Raw genomic sequence first — 19,366 nt, 5'->3', positions numbered from 1 at the left:
AAATAATTTTTTACAGATATTTATTTACAGATAAAGTGTAAAATTATTTTTTACAGATATTTCTTCACTTTATTGGGGATATATCCTAAAATTATTCACTTTATCGGAGATATATCACAAATATCGTAAACCAGCGAGCGGCTTTCAACCACCTAGAGTATTTTTTTTTTTTTATAAACCTATTATAACTTGTGGTGTATAGGTTGAAGACAAAATTAAACAAAAAATTAAACAGAAAGAAAAAAAATGAATTTTTTATTTATTATTATTATTTTAATCTTGAAATGACAATTTTAGTCCTCAAAGGTTAGAGTTAACGTCCAATTTGGACAGAATTAGAGAAATTGGACACGGCTGATTGAAATTAGAAAGTTTAGGGGGTAAAAAAGTGAATTTGAGAGTTTAGGGGGTGAAATGATGACACCCTCAAACCTCAGGAGGGTAAACTGAAATTAATCCAAAAAAATAAACGAAGAAACTAAAAAAAAAAAAAAAAAAAGGAAGAAAAAAAAAGAAAAAAGAAGAAGGAAAAACCAGAATTTTTTTTTTTAATTTGGAGCTCAAAATTACTATTTTACCCCCTAAGTCAGACCCACATAACAGATTTAAAGCACAATTTGAACAGATGTCCAAAAATTGGACACGGCAATCAAAGTCCTAGCTACCCCCCTTATTCAGAAATAGACATCCACACTTTTTCTCCTACATACCCCCCCCCCCCCCCCCCCCCCCCCCCCCTAACTGGAACCAAACTCCATTTAAAATTGATTCTCAGCCAATCCTTCAGCTCCATCCTCAACCAACTTCGGAGCTAGTGCCTCTGAAGCTTTCATATCCTCAAAGGGAAAAGTTTTCACCACAACTGGCTCAATCACCTGTTCCATTGGGTTAAGGAAGATTCATTTAAAGGGAACTCCTCCTCCTCAAGCAATTTCAGAAATCTTTTCCTACCCTTAAGTTTAGGTCGAGCACCTATGCAAGTAAAAAGAGCTTTTACCTTAGTCTTGTTTTGAAACCCTTAGGTCTCCTAGGTTTCTTCTTTTTCTGAGGAGAAACTAAAACCCTCCCATGACCTTGAGGTAAATCCAAGTTCAAGTTAGAGGCCTCAGGAAGAGCAGGCACTGGCAACGCAAGCAGCTTCCTCCCAGCATGAGCCGAAGCAACCTTAGCATATCTCTTTTGACTACTCAAATCTAGCTGCTGCCCCTCCATCAGCAACACCGCAATACCACTCTGCTAACAAGCCTACAACATTCTTTCTTCAAGATCACTAGTCATCATGAAGCTATTCTTGGCAGGCAACACCAGTGGAACCAGTGTGGAGATCTTTTTCAGTAAACTAGCAACCTAAAAGTCCGAATTAAGATGAGCAGAGAAGAAGAGGACTTGGCCACAGTGTTTTGCTGCCGTACTAGCCACCTCAGCCCCCAAAATACCAGAATGGGCTGAAACCGTAGACCCTCTAGTAGTCACCAGAATTAGGTCAGCCATTGCTGCCACCGGAGGCGTCACTTGCACTGCCTCCTTCTCTTTCACAAAGAACATATCACAGTCTTCCACTGCATGCTCAGAACGCCCAAATTCTACTCATAAACCCATACACGATCTTCACGTCCACCTCCACATTCTCCGAGAAGGAAAAATGGTGAAAGAATCTGAAACAGTGTTTTCAAAGGCTTCGCCGAGGCGAGCCCGGGGCGCGCTTCAGTGTGAGGCGACGGGAAAAAGCCTTGCCGGTTCAAACTTGAACGTGCTGCTGGAAAAGCGGCCGCTGAAGCGACAGAGCGTCGCTTTTTGCAAAGACGGAGCCTCAGGGCAGAGCGCGAGGAAGAAGACGATGCAAGGGACTTTTTTTTATATTTTTACTTTCTGTCAAAATCACGTAGTTTTTTGATTAATTTTGGTTCCCCTCCTAGATCGACTTCGTCTTGTTTGTAGATCTGTTTAACAACCCCAAAACGTAGTCGGCATACGAGGTCCAGAAAGGTAGAGAAGAAGGAAAATAACCGCCGCTGAGAGAAAAAGAAAAGAAAAAACCACAGAACGCGCTTGGTGCTTCGACGGCTTGTGATGTTCTGTCCAGTGGCGCGTCGTTATGACGTCGCCGTTGGCCAGGCCTGTACGGCAGGTAGGTTCGCTGGAGGGTTTGGGCTGCGCGTAATGGTTGGTACTGATCCTCTCAGACTCGGGCTCGGATCGCGATTGTGCTTAGACTCAGATCGATGCTTGATGGCTGATCACCGGCCAGTGGGTCGATGGTTGCCAGACTGGAAGTCATCTGCAATGTTGTTCCTCGTCGTTACGAAGGATATGTGGAGACATGATGGGTGGATGAGCCAATAGGTAATAGCAATATGATTTGCTCAATTCCGATTGGTATTAACAGAATCCTATAAAAGAAGCTGGCTAAATTTTGGCCAAGATTCTTAAACTAGCAGTTTTGTGTACTTCAGTTTTGAATTCAGATATTCTTTGTCCTTGTATGAAAAGAGATTGTCTTTGTTTAATACCTCTGTCGTTTGTATGATCTCTTTGTAGATGAAGTAGCTTTCCAAAGAAGTTTATTCATATGGGTGCGTTCATGTGATCGAACAGAGGCTTAACAAAAGGTAATTTTGCCTTGGGAATACTTTGCTTGTTACTTTTCACTGAACAACATATTGGTTTCGTACTTTCATATAGGATTGGGGTATTGGCAACATCATTCTATTACATATAATTGAAAAAAAGAAATAAACATTAATCTTATACAGCCACTTTTAAATCAGAAAAAGAAGGTCTAAAATGTTCCCCCAAGAACTACTTATGGGAAGGTCTAAAATGTAGCTATCCTATAAATGAGTCCCCAAGAATCATATCATTGTAAGTATACTTGTCTTCGAAAAACATTACTCAATCTATATTTTAGTTGCAGTACTTAAGTCTTGGTGAATTGATCTACGGAACATACAATCTGCAGGGACTTGTCCTCGAGTGAATTAACTGGGGAGACAGCTCTTTCTTTATCCAATCTATCAATGATACAGTCTTTGTAAGCATATATAATTATATATATATATATGGCTTGTTGTATATCAAACTAATGAGTTCCACTTTCTATTTTATTTTTTTGGCTTGTTGTATATAAGTCTATCAGTTAAACTTATATGAGTCGAGCTGCTCATGACTCAGGGATCTATCAAACAACAACTTAACAGGACCGATTCCAGATTTTTTGTCTCAGCTGCCAAACTTAACCATCATGTAAGTCATAATATTGTTTATTATATAATATATATGGAGCAACACTGCATATTCTTAAATACAACTTTGGTGATACAATTTTGTTAATTGCTTTTGCAGAAACTTGGAGAACAACAAGCTCACAGGCTCAGTTCCAGTCGGACTTATTGAAAGAAGGAGGAATGGTTTACTATCATTAAGGTGTACTTTGTACAAAATGTGACCTTCATTCTGTGTTTTTTGGACCTGCTTCAAATTTAATGTTTAATGACTCACCTGAAAACTATTGCTAAAATTTGATTGACAAGGTGGATGATCAGATATTCCTCTTCAAAATGGATTGTTGAGAACTTTGATATCTGCAGGTAATAGTAAATGGAATTTGTAATATTCAAAATCTAACTATTCTTTCTGTAACATTTTGATGGCAGTTTGTGTGGAAATCCAAATCTATCTGGAAATTTTTCTTGCAAAAAGAAGAACAATTTCATTATACCCATAGTAGGATCCGTCGTTGGAATTTTTTGCCTCTTATCTGTAGCAGTAATCTGCTGGTGCTTGAAAAGGAAAACAGAAGATGGTAAGAATTCCAAATTTGTATGAAGCTTTCTTTTGGTTCTGTGGCCATAAAAATGATAGTACTTAAAACTCTCAAGATTCTAGGAGATATATAGTCATACTGTCAATGACTCTTGAAAAATCTTAAGGCATATATGCACATTAAACTAGTAATGATGTTGATTCCAGGAGCTGCCATATATGAAAAACCCCACTTTCCGTCACTGGAACTGTAGCAAAAAAACCAACAGTTTACATACTCTGAGATCCTCAAGTTCACTAACAATTTGGAGAGGACCCTTGGTAAAGGTGGATTTGGAACAGTTTACCATGGATATATTGACAAACTTCAAGTAGCTGTCAAGATGCTTTCTCCATCATCAATTCAAGGGTTTCAAGAATTTCATGCAGAGGCATGTTTATCAGGATAACCAAATGCAGTCTTTTTTAGCTCAATTATGCATATATTAACTACTAAAACTTTTCTGTTTATGGCCTCTTAATTTACAGGTTAATCTTCTTATGAGAGTTCATCACACGAACTTGACAAGCCTTGTTGGATATTGCAATGATGAAAACAATATGGGGCTCGTCTATGAGTACATGGCCAATGGAAACTTACAAGAACATCTTTCAGGTTTCTAGCTGTAATTGAAAATACTAAAGTCTAAAGTTCCGCATTTCTTGTCTGATCAAGATCCTTTTATTTCTAATGATGTAGATAGCAGTTCAAATATTTTGGGCTGGGAAGATAGGCTTAGAATAGCAGCAGATGCCGCACAAGGTCAGCAGCTCTTTGTTTACTTTTTTATTGTGTTAAGAAAATTATTTTTCTGATGAATTTTGGAATGCAGGATTGGAGTATCTGCACTATGGTTGTAAGCCACCTATAATTCACAGGGATGTGAAATCAGCAAACATCTTGTTAACTGAGAACTTCCAAGCCAAAGTATCTGATTTTGGCCTATCCAGAAATTTCCCTACAGATGGTGGAACTCATATATCGACAGTTGTTGCTGGAACTCCCGGGTATCTTGACCCTGAGTAAGTAGTTGTGGATTGTTTTTAAATTTCACATCATGGGGTAAATCCTTATTTTTGAAACTTCAAATGGACGTTGAAACTAGCGAAATTAATATGATATATATGAGGAACTTGGTTTGGCTTTACTTCAGGTACTACTTAACAAGCAGGTTAAACGAGAAAAGTGATACTTATAGCTTTGGGATTGTGCTGTTGGAGATCATCACAAGTCGACCTGTTATAACAGGAACGCTTGAGAGGATTCACATTAGCCAATGGGTTGGTTTCATGCTTGCGCAAGGTGACATTAACAGTATTGTTGATCCGAGATTAGAGAGAAATTTCAATGTCAACTCTGTCTGGAAAGTTGTGGAGATAGCAATGGCATGCGTGTCTCCAAACGCCACCAAAAGGCCAACGATGAGTCAGGTACTGATGGAACTGAAGGAGTGCATGGCCACGGAAGAACTGTCTCAGAAAAAGCAGATGGGATATGAAACTGAATTAGGAGAACCAGTTGAGATGGTGTCTCTAAATGATTCTATCAGAATGCTACGTCCCTCAGTTAGGTAGTAGATCGAGGTGGTGGTGGTAGTACTGATGTCGATAAAATAATGAGAATTGGAATTTCACGATTCGACCCTGCAGGACTTTTAGTCCCTCCTATGAACTCTTTGTATTGTATTATGCGTGAACTGCAATCAAGTCCTATATTCCTGATCACATAAATGCATATTTTTTAGAAAGGAGGCTGACTAGCTAGATGTGCACCCTAGGCTAGACTAGTTCGGACTTTGGACCATTTGCGTTTTGAGAATGTGAAAACAAAAACAGAGCTCTCACATTGGAAAAATATACCCTTAACCCTTATTTATGGGCTTATAAGGATATAGGTTAACTCCAATCATTATCAATTAGTTTTAGTTGTGAAACCCAAATTATCATTGCGAAGGTCAGGTCACCACAATGGTTTGGATTTAGTGTTTCCCTTTTGATATTTTCTGTAGCTAAAAAAAGAGTGACTAAATCATGTATATGCACAAAAAATGTATCCTTATAAAGAATCAAATTCACTATTGCCAAAAAGAAATGAAAAAAAACCCTAGGAGAGTATTTCTCTCAATCTAGTGTTCTACGGCACCCTAGTCTCCTTCCATAGCCTCTAGCCTCTTGCTATCGCTTCCTCCTCTCCATGGCCTCCATAGATGCCATCACAGCAAGCTTTGTTGCTCTTCTTGCTGTTGCAGCAGGTGGTAGCGCCCCGGATCTGGGAAAGATTAGCGGCGGTCCTGTGTACGTGTAGATCCTCCCAATCTTTTCTACTTGGCAAACTTTTGATCGAGGATGACAATGATGTGCCTCTTGTCACTCTAAAGAAGAAGATGGGTAGACTGCTGGAAGTAAGAACAAGAGCCAACGTTCCAGTAACTGCAATTAGAGCTTCGGTTTCTAGCCCTAGAGATAAGGGCAAAGGAAAGCCTTAGGCTCTCCGGGTCTCTTGCCTACCACTTGAAATTGGGTCTTCTATTACTTTCTTCTTAATTTACTCTACTTGTACACCAATTGAGGTCTCTAAGTGACTAGGTTTTCTTTTCAAAGAGGTGTAGTAGTGAGGACTTGATTTCTTGTTGTTTAGGCTAAATAAGTGAGCGTATGTGTTAACAGTAAGGGTCACTTGTCTTTTGCTTGGCGGCTTGTGTCATTTAGTTTTTTTGATATGAGACAACATCTGATGTATGTGTCATTTGGCCATGAATAAGTAATGAAGTTATCTATTTCCACAAAAAAAAAAAATGTATCCTTATAAAGAAGTTCCATTTATCATCTTCCTTGCTGAAATATAATAAACCTTATAGCTAGGAGATTTTTTCTCAAACCCTAGCAACACTTTCTCAAAACCCTAGCAATATCGTCAGCGACTTTTGCCGTCGTTTTCCCTTGTCTCAACTACTCCATTCCTCAATGGCTTCTACCGCCAATTTTTCTACCTCTTTGGCACTTGCTGAAGGGGGTAACGGCTCGGATCTGGGGAAGATTTGAGAATAACCTGTGCGCAGGTCTTCCCAGTCTATGCTTCTCAAGAAACCGCTCACCCGTAAACCAGTCGATTCTGCTGCTTTCAAATCACACTTCCTCTAGACTTGGATGGTGGAAAAAGATTTCAGGGTACATGAACGAGCTGATAACCACTTCTTGTTCTCTTTTGACTTAGTCCGGGATCTAAACAAGGTGCTTAAGGTGTTGTTTGGTGTTTTGATCAGGCTTTAGTTTGTCTGGAGAAGTATGATTGCGTTCTCCCCAGTGCTGAGTTCCCCTTGAAGCACGTCAGGATCTGGGTTAGGGTTTCTGGTATCCCTCATCTCTATGAAGAACCTGATAACTTCATACTCATCTAAAATCTTTTGGGTGGATATCTAAATTATGATAAGAAAGAATTTCGGAAAAGTATCATTCGCATTCTTTTCTCTCATGACATCCCCAAACTAGTTCTTCTTGAGCGTCAGATTTTTCTGGCTCCAGGCATTGAGCCTCTACTACAGCTTCAATTAATTTGAACATCTTAAGGGTAGATGTTCTCAATGTGAACTGGTTACTCACTTTGGGGCTAAGTGTGAGGAACCCAAAACTGCCATATCTGCTTCTAGGGTTTTGAAGTTTGGTGGCGGCCCTTCTACTTTAGGTGTCACGCCCTGAATTTTGAATAAAGATATTCGAATCCGAAATGCGATAATTAAACCAACTCTTAAAATTACAAGAAACTTTTCCAGATAATTCAGAGTAATAGCTACAAGTTAATAAAGACTCGATCACTTAAGTCAAATATTACAACAACAAGTGTATACAAAACTCAAGAGATCTAATATACAAATGTACACGCTCACTAGGAGCATACCAAAAACAGCAGTATGCTAACAAAATAGGTTATGAACCTAACACTGCTGCACTCCACGCCCTCATACTCAACCCTGGTGGTCCTCACCTACAGGAATAACCGCTACACCATAGAATAGTGCACCGGGATTGCAAACAGCAAACTAGGTAAGCTTTTTAAGCTCGTATGAATAAACTCAATTAAAATGACTCACATCATTCATGCTTATAATTTCTCAATTCGTGAGATAAATTAAAGCAACAACATTTAACTCCACAAAGCATAACCAAACATACAATCACACTAGGTAAACAATTAGTAATCCCTGCATAGAAATTAGTTCAGGAGATCACCTAAAATCACACAATTCAAATCATAGCAATTCCTGCGTATAGTTTAGTTCAGGAAATTACATTAAAACAAACAATACAAAATGTAGTAATCCCTGCGTAGAAATTTAGTTCAGGAGATTACTTAAAAATCAATCATAGAAGAGAAAAAGAAACCAAACAATAGAAATGAAAAAGGAAATTAATTAAAGAAATCAACAACTCATGCTAAAACCAAGACTTCACTCTTCAACTCCAAATACACCATCTCACAAAATAACTCGTTTCAAAACTCGACATCGTTACCTCAATCGTAGCCCGTCACCGCCTAGGGTTATGGCAGCCAATACACTCAACCAATCGTAGCCCGTCATCCGCCTAAGGTTAGAGCATCTGATTCCCTCAACCAATCGTAGCCCATCATCCGCCTAAGGTTAGAGCATCCGATTCCCTCAACCAATCGTAGCCCATCATCTGCCTAAGATTAGAACATCTGATTCCCTCAACTAATCGTAGCCCATCATCAGCCTAAGATTAGAGCATCCGATTTCCTCATACTGGTCACTATGTCGACCATAAATCCAAAATTCGCAACATACATGATAGCTTTCTCACCACATGTTCAACAATTCATTATTCAACATCTTGCGTGTGGAAATAAAAGCTTGAATAATAATCAATCCATTCCAATCATCTCATCACTCGATAACACGCCAATCAATATATATATTCCACGTAAATATATATATATATATATATATATATATACGTAGTCATTCACGCAGGAATGACCACTAATACCAACTATAGTTTACAAATTAACTACTCGAAAATCATTTTATTTCAAAACCATGTTTTAACTTACCCATGAACCGTTGTCGATCAAGTTCATATATTTTAAAACAAATAATTTATTTTGATAATTATGATTTTTCATGCTAACAATTAAATCTACTAAATTAAACATAACTAATTTATCGACCGAAACACCGTGAGGTTTACTCACCAGTCTCACCTCAAATCCAGCTGCGTCTTCAATACAGCCCAAAATCACAATCACAACCGTCCGCCCAACCAAAACCATCAATCACCTAAACAAGTTAAACAAGTACAACCCTAACTTAGCAATTGATTCATAACACACTTAAACGACGATCCAACAGTCGGATTCTCACAGATCGCCCTTGGGATCATCCTATCAAAATTATACAAAGATCAAACGTTGGGATCCTCGCGGATTGCAAACCGAAGATAACTCATAAAACCGAAACCCTAGCATGCATCAACTTTCTCCAAACTGACCTTATAATATATCAAAACGACCGTATCGATGCATAGATGAATAAACTGAAAACATAACACAAAAAGGACGATGGACTCTCCGCCACGCGCCACCACAAGCGACGGGTCAGCGTGTGGTCAACGGTGGCTGTCAACGCCAGGTCAACCACCTCCGATGTAAAAGTCGTCAACTACAAACTTGTTCAAATTTAAGGGATGAGCAACTTCCCTACCTGGCTACCTGGAGCTAAGTGAGATTCGGTCTAGATCGTCCTAGATCAACTTGGAAGTTGGATTAATCGCGGCCGTCTGATCAAGATTCCAGATCCAACCAGAACAGCTGATTTTCAAACCTTGATCCTTCACTCCTCACGCAAAATCGTCCAACAAGGTAAGTATGATGATGATCAGGAGGAAGAGACGATCCCAGAACCGTGAAGAAATCGGTCGGGAAGTAGCCGGAGATCTGAAACCGGTCGGGGCCCGATCGTACAACTGAGGGCCTTCGATCTCCCTCTGAGGTGTTCCACCAGTGAAACCAACACCAGGGATCGACAACAGAGGCTGAGGCGAGTCCGTCCAAGCCAGGTCCGCCGCTGCTAGTGGCCGGAAAAAGGATATGGGTCCGGGTCGGGTCACCGTCGGGTTGCACGGAGTGAGAAGAGAGAACAAAGAGATTCTGGGGAAGAAAATGGAAATTTCGGAAGTTTTGGGATTTATGAAAAAATCTCGGATTTTCTTATATTTATAGAAATTTCCACAAACTTCAATCGCTCATAACTTTCTCATACGAACTCCGATTTCCGCATTCCACATGTCCACGAACTTGTATCGACACGCTCTACGAATTTCGTGAAGGAAATTTTTAGAGATACCCAACTAATAAAAAGTCAACCCTTGTGCCTCCCCCCAAAATGACGCTTCCTTAATAATTATTCGCCGGAAACACTTCTGCTCCATCCACGAGCCACGAAATCATCTGATAATCACTAAATTAAGTTACAGAAAATCCTTGAAAAATAAATACGAATTTCTGGGGCATCACATCAGGCGGTGCCTTCTCTTTCTTGGCTCAAACTGGTCTGGACTTACCCAAACCCTCTTCTTCCTTGCTGAAAAAGAAGAGGCTTGTCATTCGACGATTGGAGCGCTAGACTTCTGAGCCTGTTTCAACTTAGGATACCGTGCAAACCACGGCAGAGCTTGAGGTCATGGACCAAGATACCGTGCTGCAGGTTGAGACCACCTCGACAGCCTCAGAGGTGTCATCTGGTTTCAGAACAAAAGAGGTATATGCTGCCCCTAGAACTATCATGGCAGAAGAAGACACTAACCTACAAGAAAAGAGGCCGGCAGGAAGCATGCTTTCCTTCTTCAAAGAAGTTCAAAACTATTATGGGTGGTAAGCTCCTTACTCTTCATGCTGATGTTCTTGGTTTGGTTGAAGTTGATGATGATGTTGCTCTTGTACGTGACTTTGAAGAAGAAAATGGGCAGACCACTTGGAAACAAGAATAAGAATTCTCGCTCTCAAAAGAAGGTGAGAATGACTCCATTACGCCTCACATATCCTTCTGCAACTACTACTCAGGATGTTGGCCCTAAAGATAAGGGCAAGGGGAACTTTAAGTTTCCTACTTCTATGCCTAGCATTTGATTTAGAGTCTGGCTATTTAAGTTTAGCTACTCTAGTTGTACACCAATTGAGGTCTCTAAGCGATTATAGTTGCTATGGCATGAATTTAGATAGTTTTGGGTTTTGTTTCATTTGGCCAGGTGTTTTCCCTTGTTTTTTGCACGTCGACCTACTAAGCTCTCGTTGTTGAATGAGAGAGAATTTTGGCTGAGATTAAGTAAGGGCCAAGAATGAAGTCACTCGATCATTCGGCCGAGAATGAAATTAATTGGTCATTTAGCTGAGATGAGGAAATTAGTCAAATAAGCATTAGGTCGACCGAGAATATAAAATTTAGGTCATACGGGCGAAATGAAGGTGTTGACCTAAATCAGAGTTTCTCGGTCACTCAATCGAGATTATAGTTTTGAGTCGTATGACTGAGCGTTGTTCGGTCACTCGACCGAGATTAGAGTTTTGAGTCTGAGATAAAAACATCATTCAATCACTCGGCCGAGGTTTGAAATTTTGGGTCGAACGACCCAAATTTGTCATTCGCGACCGTAAATTTGATTATCATTAAATACAAGTTAACTCTTGTTTACAGTTATCTAGTTCCAAATTTCTTGCTAAAGAAATTGGTCTATGATGGTACTAAACAATCCATAGAGGCGTCTCCATAGGGACTGGACCAATCTCTGTGGTCTTAATTGGATTGTTCAAAAAGTACCAGAGCAAACTGTCATCTACTGAGAGGAAGCTGAACATCAAGATGAGAAGAAAACAGCTGAAGTGATGGAACAAAACATTCAACCTTGAGAAAATCTCTCCTTACTTGGATCTGCTCCAAGGAAATTTATCCTTACTCAGATCTGTTTTGAGGAGATTTGATGAAATTGGATCACACGGTTGGTTACATGGTTGGAAAATCCAAGTTCAAATGAGTGACTACGCAGATGGGCCGAGAAGGAGCTTAGATATGCTCGGCCAAGTCCAACTGAAAAACATCGGCCGAGGAGTCTGTTCAAGGAAGGAATCCCCACGAGGAAAGAGTTCAAATCAATCAAGGATTTCGATTGTGAAGATTCCAGATATCAGCCGAATCATAACATTTATAGATGAATCAACCCAAAAAAGGAAGATGAATCCTACTTGAATTCCACGTCTTAGAGAGCAAGTTAGCCTAGGTTTTTGATTTGTATATATAGCACCTTGTAACTCATTGTAAAGGGTCATGCACCACACAAACAAATCAATATACAACTTTTACTCAAACTTTTCTCTTAGTCTTTCATAGGTACTTTGCCTTCTATTCAACTTTCATAACTTGTTTTCATTTTTAGTTTCTTACTTTTATTTCAGTCGTTACATTCAAGCAGTTTACTTTCTTGTTCTTTATTTTATATGCACTTTACTTTTCGCACTTAGGAGTAGTTCGTAATATAGAATTATCATCCATTGATCTCTTTCGGCCATTCCGGATTGGATTGATGCGATTCGCCGTTCACACACATATCATCTCACAACGTTTTGGCAACCGAGTCCACTTCACCTTCGTCTTCACCGTGATTTGCAAGTACCTTCATCCAATAGATCTCTCGCTTGTCACCCGAACCTTTGAGTTTACCCAAGAAGTGAACGTGATAGAAGATCCCGGTCAGGATTGACGCATAACCGAAGTCCTTGCAACAGAGGCATCAGAACCTAACGGCCGAGAGGGTTCCTTCCTCGGCCTACAATCATTTGAAAGAAGTCAGATCATGCACCATTCAAATCATAAACCTCGCTTGGCCATTCGGCCGCGAGTTGGCACGCCCGCGCAATTTCAGAAGGATGATACAACTGTAAGTCCCTCAGCCCTCATTCAGCCGAGACGATTTTGAGGAAAACATCTTTTGGCACGCCCGGTGGGATACTAATGTACATTTACAAATGAGTTTCTATGAGCCGAATACAAATGGCTCTAATTCAATGTATGACGTAAATGGTGGATACAGCTATGCGGTGTACAATAGTTTTGTTGATTTGAATAGTCACGCCGCATGGAGTTTACAAACACCAACGACTCAATCTCAATATGGTTTTAATGGCTGTTACGTGGACGGAACATGGACTAATCAAATGGCTGAATATACGGCCAATAATCCACGGCCTGAATTGGTTTCTTATCACCAACAAAATTGTTGGAAAATCATGGAATCAATAAAAAAGAGTACAAAAAGTTTATATGAAAGCTCTCGCAAGAGCCAAGAGGAGTTGGATGAATACTTTCAAAAGCGTAAAGAGAAACTAGTCGAGGATTGGCGAAAGTATGAGGAAGAGTCCATCAAAAGAAAGAGAAAATCCGAGGAAGAATATCGAGCACGACAAAATGCATATATGGTTTCAATGGTATCCCGTCCACCTCATCCATTTATCCAATACGATGAGGAAATTTTTAGTTCGGTTGTAGAAGATAAAGCCGGCCCAGAAGCTCCACAGCTGGCTGAACTAAAGATTGAGTCCAAAATCAGTCATTCAAGTGCGCTGGAAGAAATAGACAATCATGTGGTTGAGTACGGAGATCAATTGGTTGAAGAAATTGAACATTTTGACATGATTGTTGGAGACAAAGCTGATCAAGAGAAATCGCAATCAACAAAATTTGAGGTAAAAGCTGAAGCTTGTGATTCAGAAACATGTCTGAAGGTTGAAATGTCGGCCTCATAGTGGCCAAAAATCAAGAACATACTACAAGGGTTTTGAGTATGATGCTTCATGGACTCCAGAAGCTTGAACCAATGCTGAAAACAAAGAAACTTATGAGTTTGAATTAAAACATCCTTGGCCACCTCCATAACAGCCACAAGAATTTTACATTTTGTTCTCTTGCTTTCGTTTTGGTAAATATAAAAAAAAAAAAAAAATCTCGGCCGAGGTGACCAAGAATTGGGTCGGCCAAAGTACTTTAGAAAAGTCGGTCGAGTCGACCAAGAATTTGGTTGGCCGAAATTAAGTTGAAAGTCAGCCAAGTCGACCGAAAGTTTGGTTGGCCGAAGAAAAAAATAACAATAATAATGTCGGCTAAGTTATCCAAGAATTTGGTTAGCCTAAGTGTTTTAGAACTCGGTCAAGTCCGCCAAGAATTTGGGTCGGCTGAGGTAAATTAGAAGTACTTCTAATAACTAAGAATTTGGGTCAGCCAAGGTAAACAAGAAGTGTCGGCCGAGTTTTAACCAAGAGTTGGGTCGGCCGAGATAAGTAAAATAAAATATCGGCCAAGTTCGACCAGTAATTTAGTTGGCCGAAGCGAAAAAGCATGGTCAGCCGAGTCGAGCAAGAATTCGGTTGGTCGAAGTCAAAATAAATCTCATCCGAAGTGGCCAAGAGTTGGGTTGGCCGAGGTAGGCAAAAAAAATGTTGGGCAAGATAGAAAAAAGTTAGGTCGGCCGAAGTGCTTTAGAATTCGGCCGAATCGACCAAGAGTTTGGTTGGTCAAAATTCAAAAGTCGGCTGAAGCGACCAAGATTTTGTTTGGCTGAAGTAAGATGAAATCTCAGCCGAATCCATAAAATTTGGTTGGCCAAAGTAAAAAAGAAAGTGTCGGCCGAGAGAGAAAAAAAGTTGGGTCGGCCGAAGTGCTTTAGAATTCGCCCGAATCGACCAAGAATTTGGTTGGCGGAAATTCAAAAGTCGGCCGAATCGACCAAGATGTTGTTTGGCCAAAGTAAGAAGAAATCTTAGCCGAATCAATAGAGAATTTGGTTGGCTGAAGTAAAAAAGAAATGTCAGCAATTTGGTTAGCCAAAGTCAAAAAGAAAGTGTCGGCTGAGATAGGAAAAAGTTAGGTCGGTTGAAGTACTTTAGAAGTCGGCCGAGTCGACCAAAATTTGGTTGGCCGAAATTCAAAAGTAGGCCGAATCGACAAAGATTTTGGTTAGCCGAAGTAAATAAGAAGAGGGTTGGCCGAAGTGCTTTAGAAGTCGGCCGAGTCGACCAAAAATTTGGTTGGCCGAAATTCAAAAATCGGCCGAATCGACCAAGACTTTGATTGGTTGAAGTAAAATAAAATATCGGCCGAGTCGACCAAGAATTTGGTTGGTTAAAGTAAAAAAATAAACGTCGACTGAGGTGACCAAGAGTTGGGTCGTCCGAGGTAAATAAGAAATGTCGGCCGAATTTTAACCAAAAGTTGGGTCGGCCGAGTTAGACAATGAATTAGTTGGCCGAGATGTATAAAGAAAGCGGCTAAGTCACTTTACAAAATTAACGGCCGAGTCATCCAAGACCATACACATAAAGATGGTTAGACACTACAAATGAGTCAAACGGCCGAGTAAAATATCAAAACTCAATGGCTTCTCTATCATTTTCCAAACCTTGCATGCCGTGATTAACTTTCCGCTTCAAGAAGTCTCTTATTATCACAAGACTTGGCTGAGGACACAATAGAAATACGCATGGCAAGGTCATGTTTCAGATGGAGGTCGAGATAGTTTTAATTTGTTTTTCAGCTACGGCTAATTACCCCTTAAGATCATCCATCTTCACCTTCAGAACATTCACCTTATGCTTCCCTTCAACCAAAGAAGTCTTCAGTTTATGAAGCTAGTCAAAATCTGTGTGTTTGCGGATTTCATCATCCTCACTTCTCATTTCTCACCGGCTTCAAATTCCTTCTAAGCCTCGAGATAAGGAGAAAGACTAAAATCACAGCAGCCAAAACGAGTCTAAACTTGATAATCATCCAAGTGAAAGAAGTGGTTGGCTGAAGTGAGTACTTCAACTACATTTTTGAAGACAAGAAACGCATGGAGCTCATATGTGTGTGTATGTGTGTCTCATTTAAACCTCAGTGAGAAATTGTGAATGTGTGCACACATGCAAAAAAAGGCACATGGCAAAAAACCAGACCACGACCAAAGTAAAGTTTCGACTGAGAATGAGGATAGGTAATCATTCAGCTTCGACGAGCAAGGAGACATTGGGTTACACAACCAAAATAAAGATGACTCAGCCGAGTTTTTTAAGTGTCAGCCAAATTTTCAAGTTCTCAAAGTGTTGGTTAATGCACGACCGAGCTCCTATTTGGGTGTCCCTTTTGAATGGGATAATGCTTTGGATAGAGATTGAGTATAATATAATGACCGAGCTTTCGATCAAGCGAAAAAAAAAAAAAAGATTGAGCATGGCATTATGGCCGACCTTTGGATCAAACAACAAAACATTACGAACCAAGTTGTGGGTTGCAAAAAATCATGTTTGAGATGATGGGTCAACATGGCAGTCTTTATGTTCCACAACCCGGACGACCAAATTCTCAAATCTTGGATGTCTTGGATGTCTCGGTCGAATTTTCAATCGAATTTTCAAGTTCTGTATGACTCGACCAAGTTTCTCGGTCACATGACCGAGTTGTCTTAAGGTATTATTCTTTTATTTAAGTCTCATAACCACTTGGCTTGAGAGCCAATGCTCATGAGACTAGGGGGGCTATGTTTGCACTTATTTTTTGCACGTCGACCTACTAAGCTCTCGCTATTGAATGAGAGAGAATTTTGGCTGAGATTAAGTAAGGGCCAAGAATGAAGTCACTCGATAATTCGGCAGAGAATGAAATTAATTGGTCATTCAGCTGAGATGAGGAAATTAGTCAAATAAGCATTAGGTCGACCGAGAATATAAAATTTAGGTCATACGGCCGAAATGGAGGTGTTGACCTAAATCAGAGTTTCTCGGTCACTCGATCGAGATTATAGTTTTGAGTCGTATGACTGGGCGTTGTTCGGTCACTCGACCGAGATTAGAGTTTTGAGTCTGAGATAAAAACATCATTCAATCACTCGGCTGAGGTTTGAGATTTTGGGTCGAACGACCCAAAAGATGATGAAATTGGATCACACGGTTGGTTACATGGTTGGAAAATCCAAGTTCAAATGAGTGACTACGCAGATGGGCCGAGAAGGAGCTTAGATATGCTCGGCCAAGTCCAACTGACAAACATCGGCCAAGGAGTCCGTTCAAGGAAGGAATCCTCATGAGGAAAGAGTTCAAATCAATTAAGGATTTCAATTGTGAAGATTCCAGATATCAGCCGAATCATAACATTTATGGATGAATCAACCCAAAAAAGGAAGATGATTCCTACTTGAATTCCACGTCTTAGAGAGCAAGTTAGCCTAGGTTTTTGATTTGTATATATAGCACCTTGTAACTCATTGTAAAGGGTCATGCATGATAGGAGCATTTTAATGCGACGTTTTACTTGCTTTTCCCTACATTTCTTGCGTTATTTCCTTATTAAAACCCTGTTTAGGAAAGTTTTCATTCTTTGATTGGGAAAGTTCCTATTTGTAGAAAGTTTATATTTTTGTAATTTCTATTTATCATTTTTAGTAAGTTTCCATTTTCAGTTTAGGAAAGTTGCCATTTTTCAGTTTAGGAAAGTTTCTATTTTTCTTATTAGTTTCTATTTTCAGGACCTCCGAGCTAAAAAGTGGAAATGAACTCATAAATGGAAAGAGGAGCTTGCGAACACCAAGGGGAGCAAAGATGAAGGTACATTGGAGTAGATGAAAATGGAAATGTACTAAAAGATCAATTTTACACATATTCCTACTCCGGCTAGGAGAAACCAAGCCAAGCAAAGAAGAAGGAGCGGCCGCCTGTGGAAACACATAGAAAGGCTATCAACTCAAGTGTACAACTTAGTATGAATAAGTTCACCTAATTGCAATCCTCTTCAATTGAATTCGATTTTTGTCCAAAACCTTTACTACTTTGATTCAAGTTTACACAAAACGAAAAGTCGATTTCATGTTCTTAAACCTAGCACCATTCATATCAAAACCCTAAGTGTTTCGAACCACATAAGATTAAAATACAAAAGATATCTATAAATCAAATTCAATAGAACAATCACACATAAGCAACTTTGGAATCACAACATAAGAATCGAAATTTAATGCGACGTTTTACTTGCTTTTCCCTACATTTCTTGCGTTATTTCCTTATTAAAACCCTGTTTAGGAAAGTTTTCATTCTTTGATTGGGAAAGTTCCTATTTGTAGAAAGTTTATATTTTTGTAGTTTCTATTTATCATTTTTAGTAAGTTTCCATTTTCAGTTTAGGAAAGTTGCCATTTTTCAGTTTAGGAAAGTTTCTATTTTTCTTATTAGTTTCTATTTTCAGGTCCTCCGAGCTAAAAAGTGGAAATGAACTCATAAATGGAAAGAGGAGCTTGCGAACACCAAGGGGAGCAAAGATGAAGGTACATTGGAGTAGATGAAAATGGAAATGTACTCAAAGATCAATTTTACACATATTCCTACTCCGGCTAGGAGAAACCAAGCCAAGCAAAGAAGAAGGAGCGGCCGCCTGACCAAATGAACTTCAAATGAGCTGAAACCTTCCAGATCCATTCTAGACACCCAAAGGATCATTTCTTATGAAGAGTGCCAGAGCAAAATATGAGTGGAAGGCCTTCAAACAATCAGCCCAATTTTCTACAGAAGCAAAACCGGAAAACTGGACCTGTAAGAGGTCCAGCAGCATTTCCGGCCCAACCACATGGATTGAAGCTCTGAAAATTTGTCAGGATGATCTACACTCATAGAGGAACATTTGATATGAAGAAATCGGAGGCCCAATATGAAGTTTTGATGGAGAAATAATTGAAGGAATAAAGGGGCAGAAACTGACCTGAAAACAGCTCAACACCACATATTCATGTTTCCTACCCACATGAAGAAAGCTAGATGCTTTTCTCTTTTTCCTTGGATATATTTTTTCTACAATCTCTTTAATAGATCATCATCACTTCTATGTTGCTGCACCTTCATGCTTTGCTTTCATTTCATCATTTCTCTTTCTTTTCCATATTCTACAAATCACTTTCATACTCCACTTTCATTATTTTTCTCCCACTCATCATTTCACTCTTCTTTTTCTTCCGTATATAAACACCTTCTCCTCTCATTCTAAAACCAATTCCTTCATCCATTCCATCTTCTTTGTCTCTCCATTTCCTTTCCATTTTCTCTCCATCCTCTAGTGCATTCAACGTTTCAAGCAAGGGAGAAGAAGAAGAAGAAGGAGCCGTGAGCATCATCATCCATCCTCCACCTTGAAGCTTGCTTTCGAGATTCAAGAATCCATAACGTTTCATCCTTCATCCCCATCTCCATCTCACGGTATAATTCAACCTTTTTCTTTGTAATCTTGCTTAGTTTCGTGAGAATTGTTTTTAGTTGACATTTATGTTTGAACAAGGTTTATATTCTGAAATTTTATGATTGAATAAAGAATTTCGATTCTTATGTTGTGATTCCAAAGTTGCTTATGTGTGATTGTTCGATTGAATTTGCTTTATAGATATCTTTTGTATTTTAATCTTATGTGGTTCGAAACACTTAGGGTTTTGATATGAATGGTGCCAGGTTTAAGAACATGAAATCGACTTTTCGTTTTGTGTAAACTTGAATCAA

General features: G+C 39.4%; 1 protein-coding gene across 1 annotated transcript; it reads left to right on the top strand.

Moving 5' to 3' along the window:
• Nucleotides 1–2,788: 2,788 nt before the first annotated feature.
• Nucleotides 2,789–5,508, top strand: LOC112184635 (probable LRR receptor-like serine/threonine-protein kinase At2g28960; the record flags this gene model as incomplete). Its single annotated transcript, XM_024322886.2, has 10 exons — nt 2,789–2,862; nt 2,960–3,031; nt 3,172–3,243; nt 3,343–3,423; nt 3,654–3,819; nt 4,017–4,193; nt 4,291–4,417; nt 4,502–4,564; nt 4,635–4,824; nt 4,956–5,508. Coding segments are annotated over 10 exons (1,443 nt in total), but the record flags the coding sequence as incomplete, so codon positions are not given.
• Nucleotides 5,509–19,366: the final 13,858 nt, after the last annotated feature.

Source organism: Rosa chinensis, chromosome 2 (assembly GCF_002994745.2).
Source record: "Rosa chinensis cultivar Old Blush chromosome 2, RchiOBHm-V2, whole genome shotgun sequence".
In the NCBI taxonomy this organism is placed as follows: domain Eukaryota; kingdom Viridiplantae; phylum Streptophyta; class Magnoliopsida; order Rosales; family Rosaceae; genus Rosa; species Rosa chinensis.
The sequence above is the reverse complement of the archived record's forward strand: the minus strand, read 5'-3'. Positions and strand labels throughout refer to the sequence as shown.